General features: G+C 44.0%; 1 protein-coding gene across 1 annotated transcript; it reads left to right on the plus strand.

Moving 5' to 3' along the window:
* Positions 1–21005: 21005 nt before the first annotated feature.
* On the plus strand, positions 21006–23057 carry LOC130874931 (putative ATP-dependent RNA helicase Pl10). Its single transcript, XM_057770507.1, has one exon. The coding sequence runs from the start codon at positions 21036–21038 to the stop codon at positions 23055–23057; it is 2022 nt and encodes a 673-aa protein (XP_057626490.1). The 5' UTR covers positions 21006–21035.
* The last annotated feature ends 410 nt before the right edge of the window (positions 23058–23467 follow it).

Here is a 23467-nt window from a genome sequence, read left to right on the forward strand (position 1 = left end):
GAGGCAAATAAAGGTTGAAAGTTTACATGGAATATATTGAACCAACTCAACTAATTTTGTCTACCCTGGAGGCTGGAGAGATGGCGAGAGGTTAAGAGCACCCACCGCTCCTTCAGAGGACCAGGTTCAGTTCCCAGCATCCACATGGTGGCTCACAAGCATCCATAACTTCAGTTCCAGGGGAGCTGACACCTTCTGCAGGCACTGTACTACATGGTACACATACATCCAGGCAGACAAATACTCACACACATAAAATAAATCTAGAAAGAAATCATCTATCCTGGTCTGACCTAATTTAACAAAACCTCTGAAGGCCCTATCGTGGGCTGGAACCATGTTGTTATTTGGAATTTCATTTTCAAGGTAGAGAAGAAGTAGAGTTGCTGCCTAAGATGCAGAAGTAACATTGATGTGGTCTTTACATGTAAAGCATGTGTTCTGAGGATGGGTCCTGGCTTTTCAAACAAAAGTGGAAGTAATCTGTCTTCAGCTTAATTTTCACTCTGTACCAAAGCAGTAAGCAAAGGTCTACAATCTCTTTTCCTTTGTGTGTCTGTATCTTTCTTATTGGTTCTGCGAGTTGTTTGTCAACTCTCTAAGTTGGACTCCTGCCCGAAGGTCAATTCCAACTGTCTGGGATATGTCATCAGGGACATGGCAACTGCAGCATCCCTGTCCTGGGCGTAAGTGTTTGAATCTCTTGAGCCTTTGTGATTCAGAGCACACAACTGAAACTGGTTGCTGCGGGTACCATCCCCTCTGACTTGATTTTGCAATGAGGTTATAGTCCTGATATCACCTCTGTTTCTTCTCTTTCCTTCTCCTCCTCCACCTTGCCCCCTCACATGGTCTCACTATATAACCCATGCTGGCCTCAGACTCCCAATCGTCCTGTGCTCTGGGATTCCAAGGATGTACTACCATGCCTGGCTTGGCTCCTCTGTGTTGGACAGTTGACTTTTAGACCCTTCAAGTTCATGCTTCCTGTGTGCATTCCCCTGGTGCAGATGTGGTGCACACCCAAGGTACACACTCAACGACTGAGCCACAGGGACCCAACAACCTTCCACAGACACTCCTGGAATGATGGGAAAAGCGGGGTATGTTTGATAAGGAAGGAGCAGTGTCCCTTTACCTTCAGCTCCCAGCTTCTGATAGAAGGGCTGGTAACATTTCATAGTGACTCTGGAATCAAGAAGCTTGTCCCAGCCCCCCTGACACTCACTGGAAGCTTGGGCGCTAAGTGGTAATGTTATATTAAAGGCACTATTAGATTAAGCTGTCTTGGTCTAGTGGCTGCTCAGTGGGAGTCCCCTGATGATTGTAAAAGGCAGGCCACTAATGTTGGCATCTTAGCCCCCAGTTTTTGCTATAGGAACAAAAGTTGCTCATCTAAACTGTCCACAGTGGCACTAATCTACTTACTCCACAAAATCGGCACAAATTAAGTCAATGGGTTTCAGGCAAAATGAGTCAAGAGTCAGTGGGGAAAACACTACGATTTTTTCCTTGTTTATCACTTTTTTTTCCTCCTGAATATGATCAAATCTGTTGTCTCTGGGATGGCTGTAGAATGCTAGTAAATTCTTCTGGGTCTTTTATTTTAACAGCATTTGAACTCATTTAAAACTTGTGAAAGTTTCAAGCTTGGAAGTTGTGGGTACACACTGAGCTTGCCTTGATTCATCAGAACTGCAAAGTTTGTATCCCAAGTCTATAGGAGTTGCAGCATGCTAAGACGAAAACAGACCCAGTCACAGCCTGCTCACCAAAGTAAGACCTTCTCTCTTCCCTTCCTTCCTTCCTTCCTTCCTTCCTTCCTTCCTTCCTTCCTTCCTTCCTTCCTCCCTTCCTTTCTTTTTTTCACTGTGTCTTTCACATCATGCCTCCAGATCCCAGCCATCTCCCTTCCCACCCCAAAATAAAACAAAATAAAATTTAAAAGAGAGAGAAAAAAAGGAAGAAAGGGGCAGTCCCATCACAGAAGCTGCAGTGTGAACAATGAGCCATGCAGTAAGCCCTTTATCCATACATTTTCACATGCAGGCATTTATCAAAAAGAATCATTGGTCTGGCTCAAGGCCTCTGGTCTCAGCTGCACCATCAAAGCTAGGCCCTCACTGGGGTTTTTTCTGGACGTCCCTGTTGCTGCCCTGTGTCATAGAGCTCCTGCAGCCTTGGGTCCACAGGAATCCTGACCTCCCACCACCACTACCCTCCCCCACGCTCCAGTAGATCACAGATGGAGTGACTATTGGGGAGGGCCAACACATAACCCTGATTCTGGAGAAACACCTTAACAACATTTCTCTCTCTCTCTCTCTCTCTCTCTCTCTCTCTCTCTCTCTCTCTCTCTCTCTCTCCCCTTTTCTTCCCTCTCCTGCCCCACCCCATGTGTGTCCATGTGTCCATGTGTGTTTATGTACATTTGTATGGGTATGTATGCATGTGGAATTCAGGGGAAACCCTCAGGTACTGTTTCTCAGGGGCCATCCACCTTATTTTTTGAGACCAGATCTCTTACTGACTGGAATTGGCCATGTAGACTAGAGTCATTGGCCAGAAAACTCATGGGTCCTTCTCTCCCCACCTTCCCAGTCTGGGATTACAAGTTTATACAATTGTGCTGAGTTTGGGGGTGAAGGGGGTGCCACAGTCATATATGGGGGCAGAGAACATCTATTGGAACTAGGTACTTTCCTTTTATCATGTAGTGGCCAGGGGTCAAACTTAAGTGGTCAAGTTTGGCAGCAAGTATTTCTCACCACGGAACTATCTTGCTGCCCCTGTTTACTGTTGACTGAGATTTCTGTCCTGCCTGGTGCCACAGTAGTTCATCCCAAAGAAATACACAGAGATCTACTATATTAATTATAAACTGGTTGGCCTATTAGCTCAGGCTTCTTATTGACTCTTATGTGGCTTCGCACCTTTTATCAGTGAGGTATTCTCATCTTGCCTCCTCCGTGTCTGGGTGACAACTGCAGACTATGTCTTTCCTCTTTCCAGAATTCTCCTGTTCCAGTTGCTCCACCTCTACTTTCTGCCTGGTCACCCTGCCTCTACTTCCTACCTGGTCACCCTGCCTATCCTTCCTGCCTGACTACTGGCCAATCAGCATTTTATTAAAACAATACAATGTAAGTGGCAGGGTACAAGACCATTGTCCCACAGCAGCTTACCTTTTTAAATGTGGGTTCTGGGGATCCACCTCAGGCCTTTGTACTTGCAAAAAATCAAAAACACTTGATTGATTGAGCCATCGCCCCACCATGGGAGAACTCTATGAGCATCAATCTTTCCTTCTTGATATCTGCTGGTCCACTGGCCATTCCCACTCACTTGATGTTTAACATAACAGTGTATTATTTTGGGGGAGGCAGGACTATTGTGGGGAGATCTTGATATGTAACTCAATTTCATGTTAGATATGTGAACTTGGACCACCACTTTACCCTAGAGTCTCAGTTTCTTCATTTCTAAGCTCCAGAACTTTCTTCATTAAAAACCCAGAGGGTATTAAATGCTAGTCAGTGCAGTGACAGAATATATGAAGTTATAGTTCGCCAAAAGAGGTAGCTCTGAGGAGTAGAACAGTACAGAGCTCAGGGGCTGCTTCTCTGTCCTGGTTACATGGGTGTGTACATATATGTGCGTGTGTGTGTGTGTGTGTGTATCTATACCCCATTGTTGGAGCCATTGTTTCTTCAATTCTCTTCACCAGTGGGACAAAATTCAAAATTCTATATGATATGTATATCAAAGCAGACCTTATGGGTTGGCCATCAGGAGATCCCACTTAGTCTGAAGAAATATGGCACATGAATTCTGTCTTCATGAGCACGATGTGAACACCTCAACTGCGTCTTAAGACTTGGCATATGCACAATTGTCTGGAACAGAAAAGATACTATGTGGATATTGAAAAGAAAACATAGAAAACCATGATTAAAATGGCTGAGCAGGTCACCAAAATGAGGAATCCCCGTCCCAATACCATGCTTTTCAGTTCAGACTCATGAGTCTATCTTGTCCAGAAAAAGAACTCTCACCAAAAACAAAAACTAAGAAACAAAAATTTACAAATCAATGACTTTAAGACTAAAGTTACTATGTATGTGTTTTACGAGGGGATGGTCATCCTTCTCTCTGTGTATTCTTGGTATTCAATTCGTTATACTCATCTTTTTAATTATTTGAATTGGATTGAAAATAATGACTATCATAAATTGAAAATTGTTTTAAAAATGCATAGGTCATTCTAAATGCATAATTTGTCTTTCAAACAGAATGCTGAGGCTGGGGATGCATGCCAGTGGTAGAGCCCTTGTCTAACATGAATAATGCCCTTGGAATAGAATGCCGAGGCTGGGGATGCATGCCAGTGTAGAGCACTTGTCTAACGTGGATGATGCCCTTGGTTTACATCCCTGGAACCACCAAAAATAAACACAAACTGGAAGGGCAGGAGAGACACTCGCATTTCATTAATGAGGCATGAATTTGGTTGTGCTTGGAACATCAAGTGATTATTGCTAATATAATTACAGGTAAGTTAATTTCCTTCAAGTTTTGTTCATAATTTTTATAAATGCCTTTTAATGTTTTAAAAGCTAATTTTGTTAGGAAGTTGGTATGTTCAGGTTAGGGAATTAAACTGAATTACTTTCAATGCCCAGGATTCTTAATTGCCAATCATAGAAGTCTCTTCTTGCCCACTTTAAAATTTACCATAATTATAGGTCTATAACATGTTTATTTGGTTATTCAAGGCTTTTTGTGCCTTGAAATAAGCCACGGTGCAGGGACCATTTAAATTTGCAGCAAATGAAAACAGCTCCCCATGATCACAGATGCAACTTCCTGAATTATCTAGGACATTGCTTGGCAGCCAGTGCAGGATGAAGATGTCTTCAAGGGGTCCCTTTCACTAAATGCTTCATTAATAAAGAAAGGTAAATGTTTTAATTGTAGCAGAATAATTTGAAACCAAGGAAAATAAAAGAATTATCTGCCAATCTGCTTACCATTAGTGACTATAATTGTGTACTTCCTGTGCTTTCAAAAAGCATGGGACAAATCACACTTGGTCATTCCTCTGTATCCTGCAAATTTAAGGTCAAGGTCAGGAAAGAGAAAGAGAGAGACAAGAAGTTTTAACCTTTTGATGATGGTTTCCTAAGAGAGAGGAGAAATCCTAACCATGCAGAGAACACAATTACATGGATTCTCTCCCACAAGCAAGAGCATTTGATCCCCAAAAATGCAAGAAAAAAATGTGAGGAGATAGGGACTGAGGAGACTGTCTAGTGACCTTGACCCTGGGGGTCCTCACTTGGACGTTTTTTAGAGGCTGAATAAAATTCCAGGTAGCAACGAGGGAATAAGAGTGGGCATGGGACGGCAGGCATGGCATTCAGGGCTGACCTGGAGACCAGGAGGCTCTTTTGAGGATCCAGCAGCTAGTTCCTGCTGACCTCAGCCAAAGGGAACTGGGCCTGTGCAGTGTAATTCATCTTGAAAGAAGAGAAGGAAACGTTGAGTTGGGTAATTCTGTGTTTAAGGAGGAGAGCTTGGTGCTGTGATCAAAACATGCTGGAGAATAGAGGAGTTGAATTAGTGTCTAATAACCACAGTAGGGCTTAGAAATGGAGACTGGATAGAACCGGAGAACTAAAAACACGCTCCATGAGAACCTGGTAAGAGATCAGGGAAAGAAGAAAGTTTAAATAAACGCAGTGAAATTCAGACGTTGTCATCTTGGGGTGGGAAGCCTACTAGAGTTGATAGGGTTTCAAGGGTAAGAAATCTTACTGACTGTGTCTTTGCTGGAGAAGATGCCTGGGGTTGGCAGGGGATAGGATATATGAGGCCTACCAAGTGTCGTGTCCTGGCATGGCTTCAAGGACTAGGAGCAACAAGGGAATGAAGAAAAAACAACCACAGCCACATGGACACATGGAAAAGCTGGAATCAGGTAAACTGTGTTTATTATATACAGCTGAACAGACAGGTGTATTATTCCATACACCCGGGGTTTATAGTATACAGCTGGATCAACGGGACAGGCTTAGCTAATCTCAGCAGGAGCTATTTCTGTAGAGGAACAGTCTTTAGGCTGTAAATATCCAGGAGGAAGCAATGGTCGACATTTGCTGCACACAAACACTGAAGAAGGCTTTGCCATTCTCCCTCTGAGACTCGTGGGCCAAGGATTAAGGGGGTTGCCATTTTTCCATATGTCTGAGGCTAAGGTCCTTGACATGGCCATACGCATGTCAACAACACACATGGCTCAGGATTTCATGCTCCTGGGTTTCATGCTCCCTCTACTCTATATGATTAGGCACTCACTGTTTCTAATTCTTCTTTATAACATGATGCAAATGAATAGTTCTACAGAATGAACAGAGCTCCACTTGCTTTCACAACTTAAAACACTAATAAGACAAGCTGATAATGCTTCTTGTTCTTGTAGAGCAGTATAACATGCATTCGGACACCTTTTTCCTATTGTATACCAGGATAATATGGTGGGATGTTAATATTCTTGCATGACAGCATCATATACTGGCATATTATTATCCTCATATATAATAGCAATATGAGGTTATGTCATATGGTAGGCAGTGTGTCTCCCATGTTACCCACATCACAACCAACATAGCAGTTTTCAACTCTCTGAGAATAGAATCTCAGTCTTGTTTACCTTTGCACTCTGTGTGTGTGTGTGCGTGCGCCTGTACATGTGTATGTACCAGGCATGTATGGGTGCCAAAGGAGAAGGAAACACCACGTTTCTTAAATATGTGCACGGTGTGACTGTGTCTTGCTTCTCCTGAATTAAACCTGTGGACGTAGCAGTGGGAAGTGAGAATTGAGCCCTTTTCTTTAGCATGGAGTGGGGTGGGAACACGAAAAGCCATGAGAACAGGTGCTGAGGATTTGACACCCTGGAATGTCATTAACAATGCTAAATGTCATTCCTGGAGGCATGGTGCAAGGTCTCATGGAGCACCTAATTCAAGAACTGGCATTTCCTCCTCAGTGATGGGCGGAGTGTGCATGAGAGTAGTTTTGATCCTTCGTGGAGTCTGGGAGAAGATAAATGCTTATTTGCTAAATATTTCTTATAAATTAGTTCTTCAATCTTGTTCTTTATATTGCCACGGCCTGCAAAATATGATTTAAAATTCCAGTCTCATGTGACTAGTTCCAAAGTACAGTTTTGATTAATCAGAGAATTGGTTTAATCATTTGTTGTAAGGAATAATAAATTACCACAGCTGAGGATTCCCCAGCTCTCTTGAACTAGGTCTGTTCTGACCAGCTTTTAAATATTTGACATACTGTGCCATGTTAGCATGTTCAGATGGGCTGAATTATGTGTAAGGCCTGGAATGAAAACACGTGGTATGGAGATTAAGAAGCAGGAAAACATATAAACCACATTAGGTTGCTATTGTTTTAGCCACTTAAAGAAAAGACAAATGTAGGATAGTGAGAAAATGCCAGAAGACTAGACCTAGAGGGGACAAAACTGTTCCTGGATTCTCCTGCACCTTTATGGGGAAACATTGTCATATAAAGCTCAAAGTGAATTACATCAAGTTCACATGCCTCTGGGCTCTGAACCCCTCAGGGTCAGAATGTTCCTTTATAACTACCCGCTAGGAAAAACCATAGCCAACCATTCTCTCATTCATACCATGATAAAAATTGCCGTGGTTTTAAAATTTTGAGTGTGTGTGTGGTGTAACAACACTGCAGGGGAAGCAGGGGTAACTATACCCACTCATGCACATACATGGAGTTCAGATAAAGATGATGCCTGGTTCCCACTCTACCACTCTCTGGCTTCTGTCCCTAAGACAGGGTCTCCTCACTGAATATGGATCTAGACTAGCAGCCAGCAGCTCCCATGGGTCCTCCTATCTTCACCCTTTACAGCAGTGGGTTATAGGCTCGCACAGTTGTTCCCAGTTTTTTATATGGGTGCTAGGGTTTTGAGCTCAGGTTCTTGTGCTTGTAGAACAAGAACTCAATCGCTGATCCATCTCCCAAATTCCCAGATTACAGTTCAGTCTTCAGTAGTACCAAACTCTATATCAGACAAAAAAGAGGTAGGTGTCATGCCTCATCAAACAAGCTAAGATGCCGAACCGAGGTGCCACCTTGTGAAATATTTATTAGGTACCTGATGTTCTAAGTAAAAAGCTGCCAGAAGTAATAAAATACCATGCACTGAGGTTCCTAACCTTCCTCTCCACTTTTGGAGAACTGAGGCAGACACCTGGAGTTCCTCGGAATGTGAGGACAACAGCTTTACCCCAAAGCATTTCAATTGTCAGACTCCAGTGGCTTGCTGCAACAATGCACACCAAAGTGACATTAAAAATCATGGATCAATTCCGGGACAGGCACCAAAGCTACAGAGAAACCCTGTCTCGAAAAACAAAAAAACAAAACAAACAAACAAAAAAAAAAATCATGGATCAATCCGGACATAGTGGTGCACACCTTTGGTTCCCAGCACTCTGGAGGCAGAGGCAGACAAATCTCAGTTCGAGGCCAATCTGGTCTACAGAGCAAGTTCCAGGACAGTCGGAGCTACACAGTGAGACGGTGTACTGAAAACCAAAATAAACAACCAACCAAAGAACAATGAAAGTCATGGGTCATTCTGCATTTATTTCCTACGATGGATCGAGTTTGAAGGAGGAAAAGACAGGACATGGATACCTAGAGTAAGAAGTTCTCGGTCTCTAGTTCTATCCCAGACCTGAAGCAACTCGAGAACATTCCAGAAAATCTTTGACCCACTTCTCGTTAGCACACTGCCAAAAAACAAACAAACAAACAAAAATCTAAGTCTTGCTGAATGGAAAATAGAACTCATGGTTCTGAACTGGCCTGGGTTTCTAGGAGCAGACAGGAATAGGAATGGGGAGTGAGGATGGGGGAAGGGGACTTCTGGCCTTTAGTGATCAACCTTGGAGCCAGGCTCCAAATCACTGACTTCTGATTTGCCTAGTTTCCGCCAGCACAAAGCACAGACATTATTGAAAGGCTAGCACAGTGACTGAATGAGGTGAAGAAATGGGGAAAAGGCTGTGTATAGACTGCCATTGCTCGAAGGAATGGACGGGCTTTTTTTTTTTAATTTATTTGTTATACTTTGTTACACAGGGGATCTGAATAAGAGTTATGAAATTAGAATTTAAAGGAGTCAGGAACTTTCAATGGGACAAAGCACCGTTTATTTCAGATCCTTTTGTTTGTTAGGAATTTATTGCATTTCAATGCTTCCTGTCCTCAAAGAAAATAGCCAAGGAAATAATTACCTTAGAAAATTCAAAAGGCTCTTGAATTCTTCCTTTTTTTTTCTTTTAAACTGATGAACATGAGAATTTCCTCCATGACCCCAGATGGAAATGTGTTCGGAACCTTAAAAGCCACCCAAGAGAAATCCTTTTCAGAAACGCTTTCTCCCAGTGTTGTGTCCTTTTAGACACGGCAGCTGTTCTCCAGCACGGGGCGGAATTAAGTTTAAGCACTGTTAAATAGAAGGTAACTGTTAGGATATTTCTAAAACTATGACAAGCATCCAATGTTTTAATCAGACAATTTGCCGATCGCTCTTCATTGCACTGCCAGCCGTCAGCCGGATGGTGACTCCTAGTCCCTCTGCTGAGCACTTCTTCCTCCCTCCTCTGTGTCCCTCTCCCTTGCAACCCAGCCCCTTATTTCTCTTTGGACCCTTCATCAGAGCCCATTAAGAAGGGTTTTAATCCAAGGAGATCAAGATGAACAAGAATAATTGAGCTTCCAATAACAGCAAAATCCTAAGAAATGTGGACAAAATGACTTAGCATCGCGGACTTGGTTTACTGGTGGGTAATTAATTCTGTACATATGCTGGGAACATCTGTCGCAGTGACCTGCCATCGGATCTGCGAAATGACTGCTGTGTGGTTTCCCCGCAGGTCATTAGAGGCGCTCCGAGAGGAAGGGAGGCTCCTTGGTTTTGTTTCTTCCTGCTGCCCCCAGCCCAGGTGACTCGAGCTCAGATCCACACCCCACCCCGAATGTGAACTTCTCACTGTGTGAGGCCCTCCTGGCTGCTCATACCAGCAAACCTCTCTGGCCACCTCCTGGTCTTTCCCAGTCAAGTGCAAATGCAGAGTTCAGAAGCAGCTACCCAAGTGTGGGGAAGGGAAACTTCAGGAAGAATTGGTAAAGAACTTAAGTCCAGCTGATCAGGGTCCAACACAAACCTGAAGAGAGACTCAGGGACACCCCAATGTAGCAAGGGGTGTTGGGGAAGCTACCTTAGATATGAAGGATCACCCCAAGAGACCTGGTCTTGACAGAAAGCAATGGCATTGGCCAGGGAAAGGCTTTGGTGGCATGAGGAAACGCCAGTGTCTGGTACCCTGGATGTTCAAGTGATGGGATGGGGAGGTTTGTGAAATGGCCAGTCCCCTTCCTGGTTTCTGTCTCTTTTAGAGGGAAGGACAGTGAATGACCACTAGCTTGTTTAGCATCTCCAATGCATGTCACACTCCTATGACCCTTATTTCTGACCACTAAGTTCCCCACCAGTCAGTGTTTTATTTCATAAGTCATGAGCAAACAGGAAGTTGAAGACTGTGAGCTGATGGGGTATTTGATTTGTTCATTGGTATTTCTCTTTAGCTGTCACATTCTGATAAATCATTTCCATTTATTTGAATATGTCTCAATTCAACAATAGTCGCTGAGCTCCCACTGTGAGCAGTGGAAGTGCTTCGCTGATCGGTGGTTTCCTGTCATGGAGAAGTTTGCGTGACACTGTAGAGAGATGCTCAAGTAGTCTTGGATGGGCAAAGTGTGAACACGGAACTCTGTGACAACCTTGAGATCTTCCATAAGAAATGACATTTGAGTAGGCAGGAGAGACGACTCAAGGGTGAAGAGCACTGACTGCTTTTCCAGAGGACCCAGGTTCAAATCCCAGCACCCATATGGCAGCTCACAACTTTCTGTAACTCCAAGATCAGACACCAATGTCTGGTATTACATAGACATACATGCAGGCAAAACACCAATGCATATAATATATCTATCTTTATATGTATACACATAATATGTATAATATATTATTATACATATATATATTATACACATAATATGTATAATATCTATGAAAATGTGATATGTATATGTATATTTACATAATACACACACACACACACACACACATATATATATATATATATATATATATATATAGAGAGAGAGAGAGAGAGAGAGAGAGAGAGAGAGAGAGAGAGAGAGGACACTCGAGTCTTGAAGAATACATGTGACTTAGCTGAGAAGCAATGTGATTGGGAGTATGGACTCACCCTGCCTAGGTTTATATTTATAGCTATGAGATCTGTTCTTGTCACCTGCCTTATAACTTAGTCAAATTCCAAAAGATTGCACTAGCAAAATGCTTATAATGTTTCCTACTACGCTGTCAGGTTATAAAGTTTTTGGGACTAAGGAAAAATCTAAAGTGAGCCAAGAAGTGGCAAGCCGTGGTGTGTCTGAAATCAAAGGTTAGTTCTAGGTCCATTGTGTGCATATTAGCTGGCATTCTCTGGAAAGAGAACATGAAAAATTAGTCATGAAAACTAGAAACCTTACTCTGCATGGGGATTTTCTTTACTATGGAATTCTTCTTTGCACTCACCTGTGACTGATGGAGTCTCTCTAGACTCATGCCAGCCCACCCAGAGGGATGACACTTCTTGTTGGTTGTGAAGGTGATACCTCATGCCGCAGCCCGCTTTTGTCTGCTGTTCATGGTCTCACCGATCTCTCTATCATCAATCTTTATTGGGGAACATGGCTGGTCATGCATGTTCGTAGAGTTACAAATGGGGTTCATTGGGCTCTGTGACCTTTGGCCCTGACCTCCTGAGTCCCAGCAATAAAGCCCTAGCTTCATCCTCTTCCTACCCAATGGCTACCTCAAGGCTTGCATCTCACTCCAAACTACACATCTCCATGCCTTCCAGCATCTCAGTACTGGCATCAGCATCACTCACTACCCAACACACAAGTCTCCACGCCTTCCACCACCTAGACCAATATCCTCTAGACTGTAAACCCTGGGGATGATCTTTGGGAAGCTTTGAATGACTGTCTAAAACAACTAAAAGTGAATGCAGTGAACTATGGAAGTCTGTGTAAGACAGCAAGACGATCGCTTGGCAGAACTGAAGATTAGGAAAAGAGGATAAGAAAGAAAAATGTAAAGGACAGGATGATGATTGATACAGCAAAGAGGACAGATAAGGGGACATTTCAGGAAAAAGAATGTGGTGTCCAACACCAAGGCTATTCTGAGATCATGCTGGAGATTTTGAATTATGTGATAAAGTGTTCTGGGATGGCAGTCATTTTAAAAGAGCGGTGGAAGTAGAGGGTAACTTCGGAATGGTTAAGGGGTGAGTTGCTGTTTATGAAGCAGGAGGTGGAGTTGCTGATCATTCTAGAAGCCCGAGTGACTGTAAAGAGAAGCTCGGTACTGTGTGGCAGATCAGCACCGCCTGCCATTAGGGAATGGGGCTTGTCCATATACACGTGGGCTGACCAGGGAGTTACTCCAGGAAAGAAGAATCAAAGAAGGGAGGAAGGGAAGAGAAACACAACTGGGAGAAGAACGGCTTGGGTTAGCTGGGCCATGCCAGAAGGTTCTAAATCAAGTGTGTTCAGAACAAAAAACAGTGGCATATCAAGAAAAAAGGGAGGACTTTTGTTCATTTGTTTGCCAAGTTATGTTTGGATCTCCTCCAAGCACATCTACAAAACAAGATCAAAGAGATCTATGGAGGTCATCTTTACCATCTAGTCATCCTCTACTGCCTATTTTGGGCTACTGTCTATAATGAATACTCAAAGACTTTGATGAAGGAAAACACACACATACTTCATATTACTGTAATAAAATGAAAATTGCAATAAATCAAGTGTTTTCTCTCTCTTGTTCTCGTGTGTGTGTGTGTTCAGTTTAATAGTATACCTTAATTTTAAAATGTTGCACTAGGGCCCAGCAAGATGTCTCAACATGTAAGGCCAACTAGACCTGAGAACCTGGTCCCTGGTTTCCATTGCCAGGACCCACATTAGTGGAAAGAGAGAACTGACTTCAATCACGTTATACAAATAAATGGTCCAAGGCGTGCGCACACGCACAGACGTGCGTGCCTACTACACACACACATCCCACACATGAAAACAAATAGATAAATGTAATTTAAAATTTAAGAATTTTAAATACTTCAGTAATAGAGTGTTAATAATTGTGAGACTTCAGGAGCTGTGTTTGTTTGCCGGTGGAAGGTTGTTATGCCAGAGTGATAGTCACAGAAAGTTGGGGTGACTATGGAGATCTTAATTGATTGTTTTGTCAATGGACTTTTCCCCTCATGAAAATATTTTCTGAGGTATACACTGTGGTTTGATAGCATTTATGACTACTAAGAACCAACCATGGTGGCATGACTGTTTTAGTTAGGGTTTCTGTTGCTCTGAAAAGACACCATGACCATGGCAACTCTTATAAGGGAAAATATTTCATTGCAGCTGGCTTACAGTTTCAGAGGTTTAGTCCATTATCATCATAGGAGAAGCATGGTAGCAGTGTATAGGCAGACATAGTACTGGAGGAGCTTAGAGTTCTATATCTTGATCTGCAGACAACAGGACGTGAACTATCACATAGGGTGTTGTTTGAACATATATGATGCTTCAGAGCCCAAATCCACAGTTACACACTTCTTCCAACAAGGACGCACCTCCTAATGGTGCCAATCCCTATCCATGAAGCATTCAAACACTTGAGTCTATGGGGTCCTTTCAAACAATCCATGATAAATGTCAGAAAACATTTTAGTTATGATGTATTTGTGCATACTACAGAATCAGCTTGGGTTTTCAATGTTCATTTCTGTATGAAATACATATTTAATCACTACCTACATCTGTATGAAGCAACACTTCAATGGGTGAGGAAACCAGGGCTCAGAGATATGAAGTAACAGAACTGAAATCACAGGGCTGGGCTTGCAACATGAGGAGGGCTGACGATGTGCAGGGTCTCCATACAGTCTCCTCAGGCTGTGGTAGATAGTAACAGTGGGGGCCATTACCTTGGCTGTTTGGAATCGTGAGGCTTATGGAGCAATCTGGAAAGCTCCATGACAGAGCCAGTCTCCTTGAAGCCTTTGTTTTTAGCTTGCTTACACAGCATATTTTACGAAATCCTTAGGAAATTCTGAATATATTGATTTTTAATGAGAAATTCCGAATATATTGATTATTTTTTAATTATTTACCAAGTAAGGAACCAGCAGCTACTACTTTCTGAATTAATAAGGCTTAAGACATAGCCCTACTCGAGATTTTTTTTCTTGGTTTTTTTTTGTTTGTTTGTTTGGTTTGGTTTGGTGTTTTTCAAAACAGGGTTTCTCTGTGTAGCTTTGGAGCCTGTCCTGGAACTAGGTCTGTAGACCAGGCTGGCCTCGAACTCACAGAGATCTGACTGTCTCTGCCTCCTGAGTGTTAGGATTAAAGGCATGTGCCACCACTGCCCAGACCTACTCGAGTTTTCCCCATATGTATCTGATCCAGATGAGTAGATGCAAGCCCCTTAGCACAGGGGCTTTGCTGCTCCTTCAGGGAAGGAGACAATACGGCAACATGTGTGTGTGTGTGTGTGTCTGACTACTATACTGAAAGATGTGAACAGTTCCTGGCATGAAGAACTAGATGTTTATGGAATAAGTTATTATGGAGCCATGAGATGGCCTTATGTTCAAGCCAGGCACTCTTGTCCCTTTCATATGAATCACAGAGATAGTTGTGTAAAAATGTGAACTAAAAGTTGCATTATTTTACATAAACCCCACTTGGCAACTGACCTAATCCTCTGACCTAAGTGGTGTGGTAAGTCCTTCTGTATATGTGTTGCCTTTACTGGTTAATGAATAAAGAAGCTGCATTGGCCTTTGACAGGGCAGAGTAGAGCTAGGCAGCGGGGGGTCGGGGGAGGTGAAGAGGGAACACACACTAAAGTGAATGTTGGGAGAAAGAAGGCAGAGTTGTGAAACTTCATGTAGCTACCTCTGGGGAAATACACAGATTAATAGAAATGGGGTAACCAAAGATATAAGAGCTAGCTAGCAATATGCTTAAGCTATTTGCCAAACAGTATTGCAAATAACATAGTTTCTGTGTGATTATTTCGTGGTCTGGGCAGCTGGGACAAACAAACGGCCTTCCTACTATACCTAAGCAACCCCCAGGATGAAGCTCCATCAGTTTCAAGGACACAAATCATCAAGAACAAAAACCAGAGCATGGCAAAGCCTGTGATTCACCAGACCCATAGCCACTCCCATCTGGCACCAAAGATACATTATTGGGGTAAGAATTATTGTTCAGGTTCATGTGTCATTGCATCTCATGCACTGGCGTGTACTTTCCTTATGGGATACCTTTGTTTAGTTCTTTGGGTATTTGTACAACTTAGGCAACAATCTCCAGGGACCCATACCTTAAATGTCTCTGTATTATATGTAGGATTATCTCTATATTATATATACACAATACTAAATCAGGGACATCCATGAAGGGCATTCCATAGATAAGGACTCTATTGGTACTCTCTTTCTCTCTGTGTGTGTGTCTGTGTGTTTAAGCCCGCAGAATACACGTATCTAGCCATTTTGCATATAATTAGTCTATCAGGAATTTGAACAGTAACATAATAATGGGGGATGGTATGGAACTACATTGTTGTACTAAGAGTGGCGGGGCTGTGTCCCCGGCACCCGGCTAGCTTTACCCGAAATAATTACATGGAAACTGTATTCTTTTAAACACTGCTTGGCCCATTAGTTTTAACCTCTTATTGGCTAGCTCTTACATATTGATCTAACCCATTTCTGATATTCTGTGTAGCCCCACGAGGTGGCTTACCAGGGAGATCTTAACTTGCATCTGTGTCAGGTGGGAGAATCATGGCGACTCACTGACTCGGCTTCTTTCTCCCAGCATTCTGTTCTGTTTACTCCGCCTACCTAATTTTCTGTCCTATCAAAGGCCAAGCAGTTTCTTTATTAATTAACCAATGAAATCAACACAAAACAGAAGACTCTCCCCCATCACTACATAATCAAATGCTTTGTTGCTATGGTTATTTATGCAAACTGTCAGCTGGCTCGCTTAAGAATAAAGTTTTTTAAATTTTCATTTTTTCTTTGAAAGATTCCCTTATGTGTCTGTGTTTAGGTGTGTGTGTCATGTGCACAGTGTCCCCAGAAGCCAGAAGGCATAGGGTACCCTGGAACTAGAGTTACAGGAGGTTGAGAGTATCCATATGGGTGCCAGGAACTGAACACAGGTCCTCTGCAAGAGAAGTAAAGTACTCTTAACCACTGAGCTCTCCCCAGCCCCTAGATCTAAGTTTGTGACACATCAATTTTTCTTGTAAAAATCCTTTCACAAATTCCCTCAATTTTTGAGTAGTCTCTAGTTTTTCTTCTTTTTTCTCTTAATATTTTAAATATTTAAAGATGGAGATGTGGTACTGTTTTAGCATGTTTAAAGACCTTGGGTTCATACACCAGCATTGGAAAACAATTTTTTAAACTACCTACTACTTATTCTGTTCTCTTCTTGAATTGTTTCTGAGAAGTCAGTTGTGAGATAAGAAAATAAGAATTTTTTACTTTGTTAGCCTGTATGAAAAACATGTTTTCTTTGGTTTTCTGTGGAGTGAAAATGATAGAGCTGGTACAGGGCTTCATTTGTTTTGTTTTGTTGTTCTTTACTAGAAGCTGACTGCACTATGCAGCTTGACTTCCCCCAGGCTTTTGTATCTTCTTTCTAAATCCTTTAGTCACACTTTCTCATTCAGGGTGCTATGCCACTTTCAGAGCGTCAACCATGAGAAGTAGCAGAAGAGAGCAAAACATGGGAAGACCCCAGAATGGAGTTCTAGGAAAATTAAGGCTGTTTCCCTTCCCAGAGTCCTCAGGGCATCCTAACAATAGATCTTTGGGGGATGCTGTCAGAGTAACTTCTATAATTCTCTTCCTGAGTTCTGTGGTCCTGAATTCAGCAGAAAATTGAGTTTTCCATTTTGTATAGAAACAAAGGAAGAAGAGTTGAATGAGGAAAACTGGATTATAAAAGGAGAGAATTATTCTGTCGTCCTGCTGTGCCTTCCAAACTCTTGGTACAGGAAGCATCTCTCTCTCTCTCTCTCTCTCTCTCTCTCTCTCTCTCTCTCTCTCTCACACACACACACACACACACACACACACACACCCTCTACAGATGTAGTTCTCATGATAAATCACTTTTTAATCAGTCATAATTTTGCATTAAGTGTTGAATAAGTGCCCTTTGTTTCATACTTAAGCTGTCAGTGGCAAACATCAGGAGGGCAGACTAGTGCCTATCATTAAGCAGGGAAAAATCAATACCATTTTTAATTAAAGGCAGGCACAGCCAGGCTTGGAGACAAGCAGATCTCCTTGTCAGGGCATCTCCCCTTTAAACTCTTTCCCAAGTTCAGAACTTGAGAGACAGCCAAGTGTGGGGACAGACTGACTCAAGGGCAGCATTGTGGGTGGGGGTGGTCCAGACAGGCAAGGAAAGGAAGCAGACAAGAAGCACAGGCCATGTATATGCTTTGTACTTGGTCTGTCCTAGAGAGGTTCTGAAGACACAATCAAAGGTAGACCTGGCTGCGCACAGACCACAGACATCTGCATGGCCTTCCTTCAGTGGCAATGTGGGCCACAGACATCAACACTGACCTGGTCACAGTACTACAACAGACCTAGACATGGCCCTCACCAGCAGCACAGACCTAGACTTCACACTAACCTCAGATGGAGCACAGACCATTCAGACGAAGTGGCTACTTTTGCCGTGATAATGGTGACTCTAGATGCAGAAATGAGAGGGATAAGTCCTATGCCCGCCCCCCCCCCAAAAGTAATGGCCTAGACAAGAAGCCATCAAAGAGATCTCAGAAAGTGTGATGGAGATGCTGAAGCAGAGCTCAACTGATGACTTCTGGTGGGGGTGTGGGAGTAGCAGTTCTATTTAAGGTGCTGGCCACCAAGACTGCTCAGTGACTATACAGATAATACAAACAGATTTTTTTTTCTTATCTTTATTTTACCCTTTTTTGGAGGGGGGGTCACAAGGGGAGGGGCAGACATGGAAGAACTGGGAAGTGAGTATGATTGGGGTGCATGATGTGAAATTCCCAGAGAATCAATAAAATGTTAGTTGGGGTGCAGGGAGGTAGATCCTGATTTACACTACAGAGGTGAGTTTTTCACTTGCAGATTAAGAATGAGATGGCGGAAAGTCAAACAGGCATTGCTGTCACTTTTAGTTTATTATGGTTTAGAATTCAGAACATGGCATGTTTTTATGATTCTTTTCAGATTATATTTTATAGCTTGGGTTTTTCTCATGTTGCAGAGTTAGAGTTCAGCAAGACAGAACTCATGGTGTTTTACAACCTAATGACAGACATGCCAGCCCAACACCTCCATATTGAAGCAGAGGGGAGGATCAAAACACGGAATTGTTGAGAGCTAATCTGGAAAGCATGTACCTAGAGTTCTACACTGATATCGGGAAGTTCCGAACTTATTTGGAGGAAGAATTTTTAAAACTTTGATTTGGAACAATGTAAGGCAAATCATTAATCAAATCTCTGATCATGACATGATCATGATCCTAGGGAAATCAGAAAGGCTAGGGGGAAAAGCCCTTTTAACTAGTGAAGGTCCATGGCACTAATATTAGTAAAATGCAAGGGCATTCAAAATGAAGTTACTCGTCAAAAGACCCTCGGGGGCCTCTCCCTGATTTTCAGGGTTACTGTAAACATGCTCCATTTTTAGTTGTTGCTATTTCCTTCCTATGCTGAAAAATTCTGACTAAATTTGGTTTGGTGACTTAGTAGTCCATGCTGGTGTCAGTTAAGATCTCTCTGTTCTCAGCAACTTTAAAAATACATTTTAAAATGGCATAAAGATAAAACAGGACCTAATAGTTCACGGAGTTCAGTAGTCCAAAGGTTAGACAGACCCCAGACTTAATGGGGTCAAGGAATCACTTTTATTTTTTGTCTAAGTTTTTTTTTTAAATATTTATTATGTATACAATATTCTGTCTGTGTGTATGCCTGCAGGCCAGAAAAGGGCACCAGACCCTATGCAGATGATTGTGAGCCACCATGTGGTTGCTGGGAATTGAACTCAGGACCTTTGGAAGAGCAGGCAATACTCTTAACCTCTGAGCCATCTCTCCAGCCCTTGTCTAAGTTTTTTAAATCTCTGCTTTCCTGAGGATACTGACTTCATCTTCAGTTGCCCATGTGGAACTAAAAATCTTAAGAGAAACCATGATACCAAATCTCTTCACCCACTCTCATCTATATGCCATACATCAAATTTATATACACTGTTTTTAACTAAATTCTAAAGCTTTTGTGAAATAAAAAAAAGGACCCTATTTTAAATTAACACCTTTATATGGACAGAAGCAAGATGTACAAAATCTACTACGAACTAAACCAATAACGAGCTTTTCCGTTGCGGTTGCTAAAACACTTAAAATGTATGTGAATACATAGATGCCTGCTTTTTCGTTATGTGCACTGCTCGGATACAGTACTCGGACGCAGATCCCCCTGGAACTAAGTTAACAGCCTTGTGAGCCAGCAGATGCGGATGCTGGAAAACCAACTCCTCTCCTCTTGCAAGAGCTGCAAGGGCTCGTCACTGCTGAGCCACCCTTCCAGTCCTTAAAGAGCTCTTACAAAAATCAGTAGCACACATTTCAAACAAACCCTTCTTATACCTGCAAAGGGACCCACGCTCAAATCCACATCTGTAAACACTGCTTGCCCCAAATCACCATTTTGGAGTTATTATTTCATAACACACAAGCCCTCTCTCCTTGCCCCGTACCAAGCAGGATGCCCAGGGAACCCTCCACCTCCAGCTCCACCTCAGGGAGCCGCGGAGCACACGCTCCACGACCCAGGGCAGTGGCTTCCATGCCGTTTACTCTGCGGAATTCGTGCTCCCTTTGCTCAGCCTCACTCTTCCACCGGGTGAACAGGTTCGAGCTCTCTGAGCATTCTGCCCTTCCAGGGTCTCACGGGAAACACATCCTTTACGCCCCCCTGGCCTCCCCCAACCCCAGCCCGGCCGCCAACCGCCCTTTCCCCCTTCCCCACCCCCACTCGAACACTCTATTCAAGCAACCGTTTCCTGCGGCCCAAAATGGCCACTCCTCGGGACACCTGTGGCCACGTGACCGGCCGCCCTCTTCATTTTAGGCCTCTTTCCGCCTAACTCCAGCGTCGGAGAAGCAAGAGCTAAGTAAACCGGAGAAGTCCCGGAAACTAAGGGAAAAGGCGGCGCGCTGGAGAGAAAGGAAGGGCGAAGGATAAAAACAAAGGCCGCAGGAAGCAACCGGGGGCCAAGAGGCCTACAGTCCATTTTCAGGCCTCACTGCTAGTCGACAGAGTTCTCGCGAGATCTGGAGAACTCCTAAAACCTGGATATCCGCAGAGCGCAAGGGAAGCCAAGACCACGCGAACCGGGCGCGGCCATCGATGTCCTGGGCTCCAGGCCGCCTCGGACCTCCACCTCCATTATGAACTCACCCGTGTGCTGTCCTGCCGCCATCCGGTCTGCGAGGGCTCCGGGTCCGGTGACCGCGTCGTTCGCCATGGCCTGCTAAGCCCGCCCAGGAAGTCTCGCGAGATTACCCATCAGCGCGCAGTCGCGGGGGGCCGGGAGCCATAGCGTTAGCTGGAGCAGGACCTTGAGAGCGACGGGAGGCTCCGCGGCACCGGCTGCCGTCTCGGGGGGGAACTAACTCGCCTGCAGGCACATCGTGCCGTTCTCCTCCTCCGCGAGGACCTCCACCCCAGTTCTCCGTACTCTTCAGGTATGAGTCATGTGGCAGAGGAAGATGAGCTCGGGCTGGACCAGCAGTTGGCTGGCCTAGACCTGAACTCTCCCGACGGCCAGAGCGGAGGAGCAGGAGCAGGGGGAGGAGGAGGAGGAGGAAGCACAGCCAGCAAAGGGCGCTACATCCCTCCTCACCTGCGGAACCGGGAAGCCACGAAAGCGTCCTACGACAAGGACAGCTCACGGTGGAGTAAAGACAAGGATGCCTACAGCAGCTTCGGCTCCCGCAGCGACGCCAGAGCCAAGTCGGGTTTCTTCGGGGACCGTGGAAGCGGATCCAGGGGCAGGTTTGAGGATCGCGGGCGGAGTGACTATGAGGGCGTCGGCGGCGGAGGTGGCCGTGGAGCGGGTAGGAGCGGCTTTAGCAAATTTGAACGGGGCGGGAACAGTCGCTGGTGTGACAAGGCCGACGAAGATGACTGGTCTAAACCGCTCCCGCCAAGCGAACGCTTGGAGCAGGAACTCTTTTCTGGAGGCAATACTGGGATTAACTTTGAGAAGTATGATGACATTCCGGTGGAGGCGACAGGGAACAACTGCCCTCCGCATATCGAAAGTTTCAGCGATGTTGAGATGGGAGAAATTATTATGGGAAACATCGAGCTCACTCGTTATACCCGCCCAACTCCAGTGCAAAAGCATGCTATTCCTATTATCAAGGAGAAAAGAGACTTGATGGCGTGTGCACAGACAGGGTCTGGGAAAACGGCAGCTTTTCTTTTACCAATCTTGAGTCAGATCTATACAGATGGTCCAGGCGAGGCACTGAGGGCCATGAAGGAGAATGGGAAGTATGGGCGTCGCAAACAATATCCAATCTCCTTGGTCCTGGCCCCAACCAGAGAATTGGCTGTGCAGATCTATGAGGAGGCCAGGAAGTTCTCCTACCGCTCTCGAGTTCGTCCTTGTGTGGTGTATGGTGGCGCTGATATTGGTCAGCAGATTCGAGACTTAGAACGTGGATGCCACTTATTGGTAGCCACTCCAGGACGGCTAGTGGATATGATGGAGAGAGGAAAGATCGGACTAGACTTCTGCAAATACTTGGTGTTAGATGAAGCAGATCGGATGTTGGACATGGGCTTTGAGCCTCAGATACGAAGAATAGTTGAGCAAGACACCATGCCTCCAAAAGGTGTCCGCCATACTATGATGTTTAGCGCTACTTTCCCTAAGGAAATACAGATGCTGGCTCGTGATTTCTTGGATGAATATATCTTTTTGGCCGTAGGAAGAGTTGGGTCTACTTCTGAGAACATCACACAGAAAGTCGTGTGGGTGGAAGAAGCAGACAAGCGGTCATTTCTGCTTGACCTCTTGAATGCAACAGGAAAGGATTCCCTGATATTGGTGTTTGTGGAGACCAAAAAGGGTGCAGATTCTCTGGAGGATTTCTTATACCATGAAGGATATGCTTGTACCAGTATCCATGGAGACCGATCTCAGCGAGATAGGGAAGAGGCCCTTCACCAGTTCAGGTCAGGAAAAAGTCCTATTCTCGTGGCTACAGCAGTAGCGGCAAGAGGACTGGATATATCCAACGTGAAACACGTCATCAATTTTGACTTGCCTAGTGACATCGAAGAATATGTGCATCGCATTGGCCGTACAGGTCGTGTCGGAAACCTTGGCCTTGCCACCTCGTTCTTCAATGAGAGGAACATAAATATCACCAAAGATTTATTGGATCTTCTTGTTGAAGCAAAGCAAGAAGTGCCGTCTTGGCTAGAAAACATGGCTTTTGAACACCATTACAAGGGTGGCAGTCGTGGGCGGTCTAAGAGCAGATTTAGTGGAGGATTTGGTGCCAGAGACTATCGACAAAGTAGCGGCGCCAGCAGTTCCAGCTTCAGCAGCAGCCGGGCTAGCAACAGCCGCAGTGGTGGAGGCAGTCACAGCAGCAGCAGAGGGTTTGGTGGAGGTAGTTATGGAGGCTTTTACAATAGTGATGGCTATGGAGGAAATTATAGCTCCCAGGGGGTTGACTGGTGGGGTAACTGAGCATGCCTTGCCATAAGTCACTCTACCAAAAAATACAGAACCACATGTAATTTAGCCAGACTATACATTGTATAGTTTCAAGAACTCACGGCACATTGCCTCCTGTGATTCCTCACTGGAAACTTTTCAGGGAGCTAAAAGTCACAAGAAAAGATGAAAGGAACAATCCAGAAGCCCCATTCAGAAGGCAGCTTGAAGACTTGATTGTTGGAGTTTGGGTTAACTCTCATCCTACTCTGTGTTTGTGACTTCATGACTCAGGATCATTTGTTTGTTATTGTACTGTACCTTTAACTTTAGACAACTATTATTCTGATGTCCCGTTGGCTCAGTAATGCTTAAGATACCAAATTGTTTTAACAAAATAAAATTTCTGAACTTGGGCTAAGAAAACAAAGGAAAGGGACAGG

Source organism: Chionomys nivalis, chromosome 5, assembly GCF_950005125.1.
Source record: "Chionomys nivalis chromosome 5, mChiNiv1.1, whole genome shotgun sequence".
NCBI lineage: Eukaryota > Metazoa > Chordata > Mammalia > Rodentia > Cricetidae > Chionomys > Chionomys nivalis.

Coding starts and splice junctions, on each gene's coding strand:
- LOC130874931 (XM_057770507.1), top strand. CDS start 21,036: ATGAGTCATGTGGCAGAGGAAGATGAGCTCGGGCTGGACCAGCAGTTG.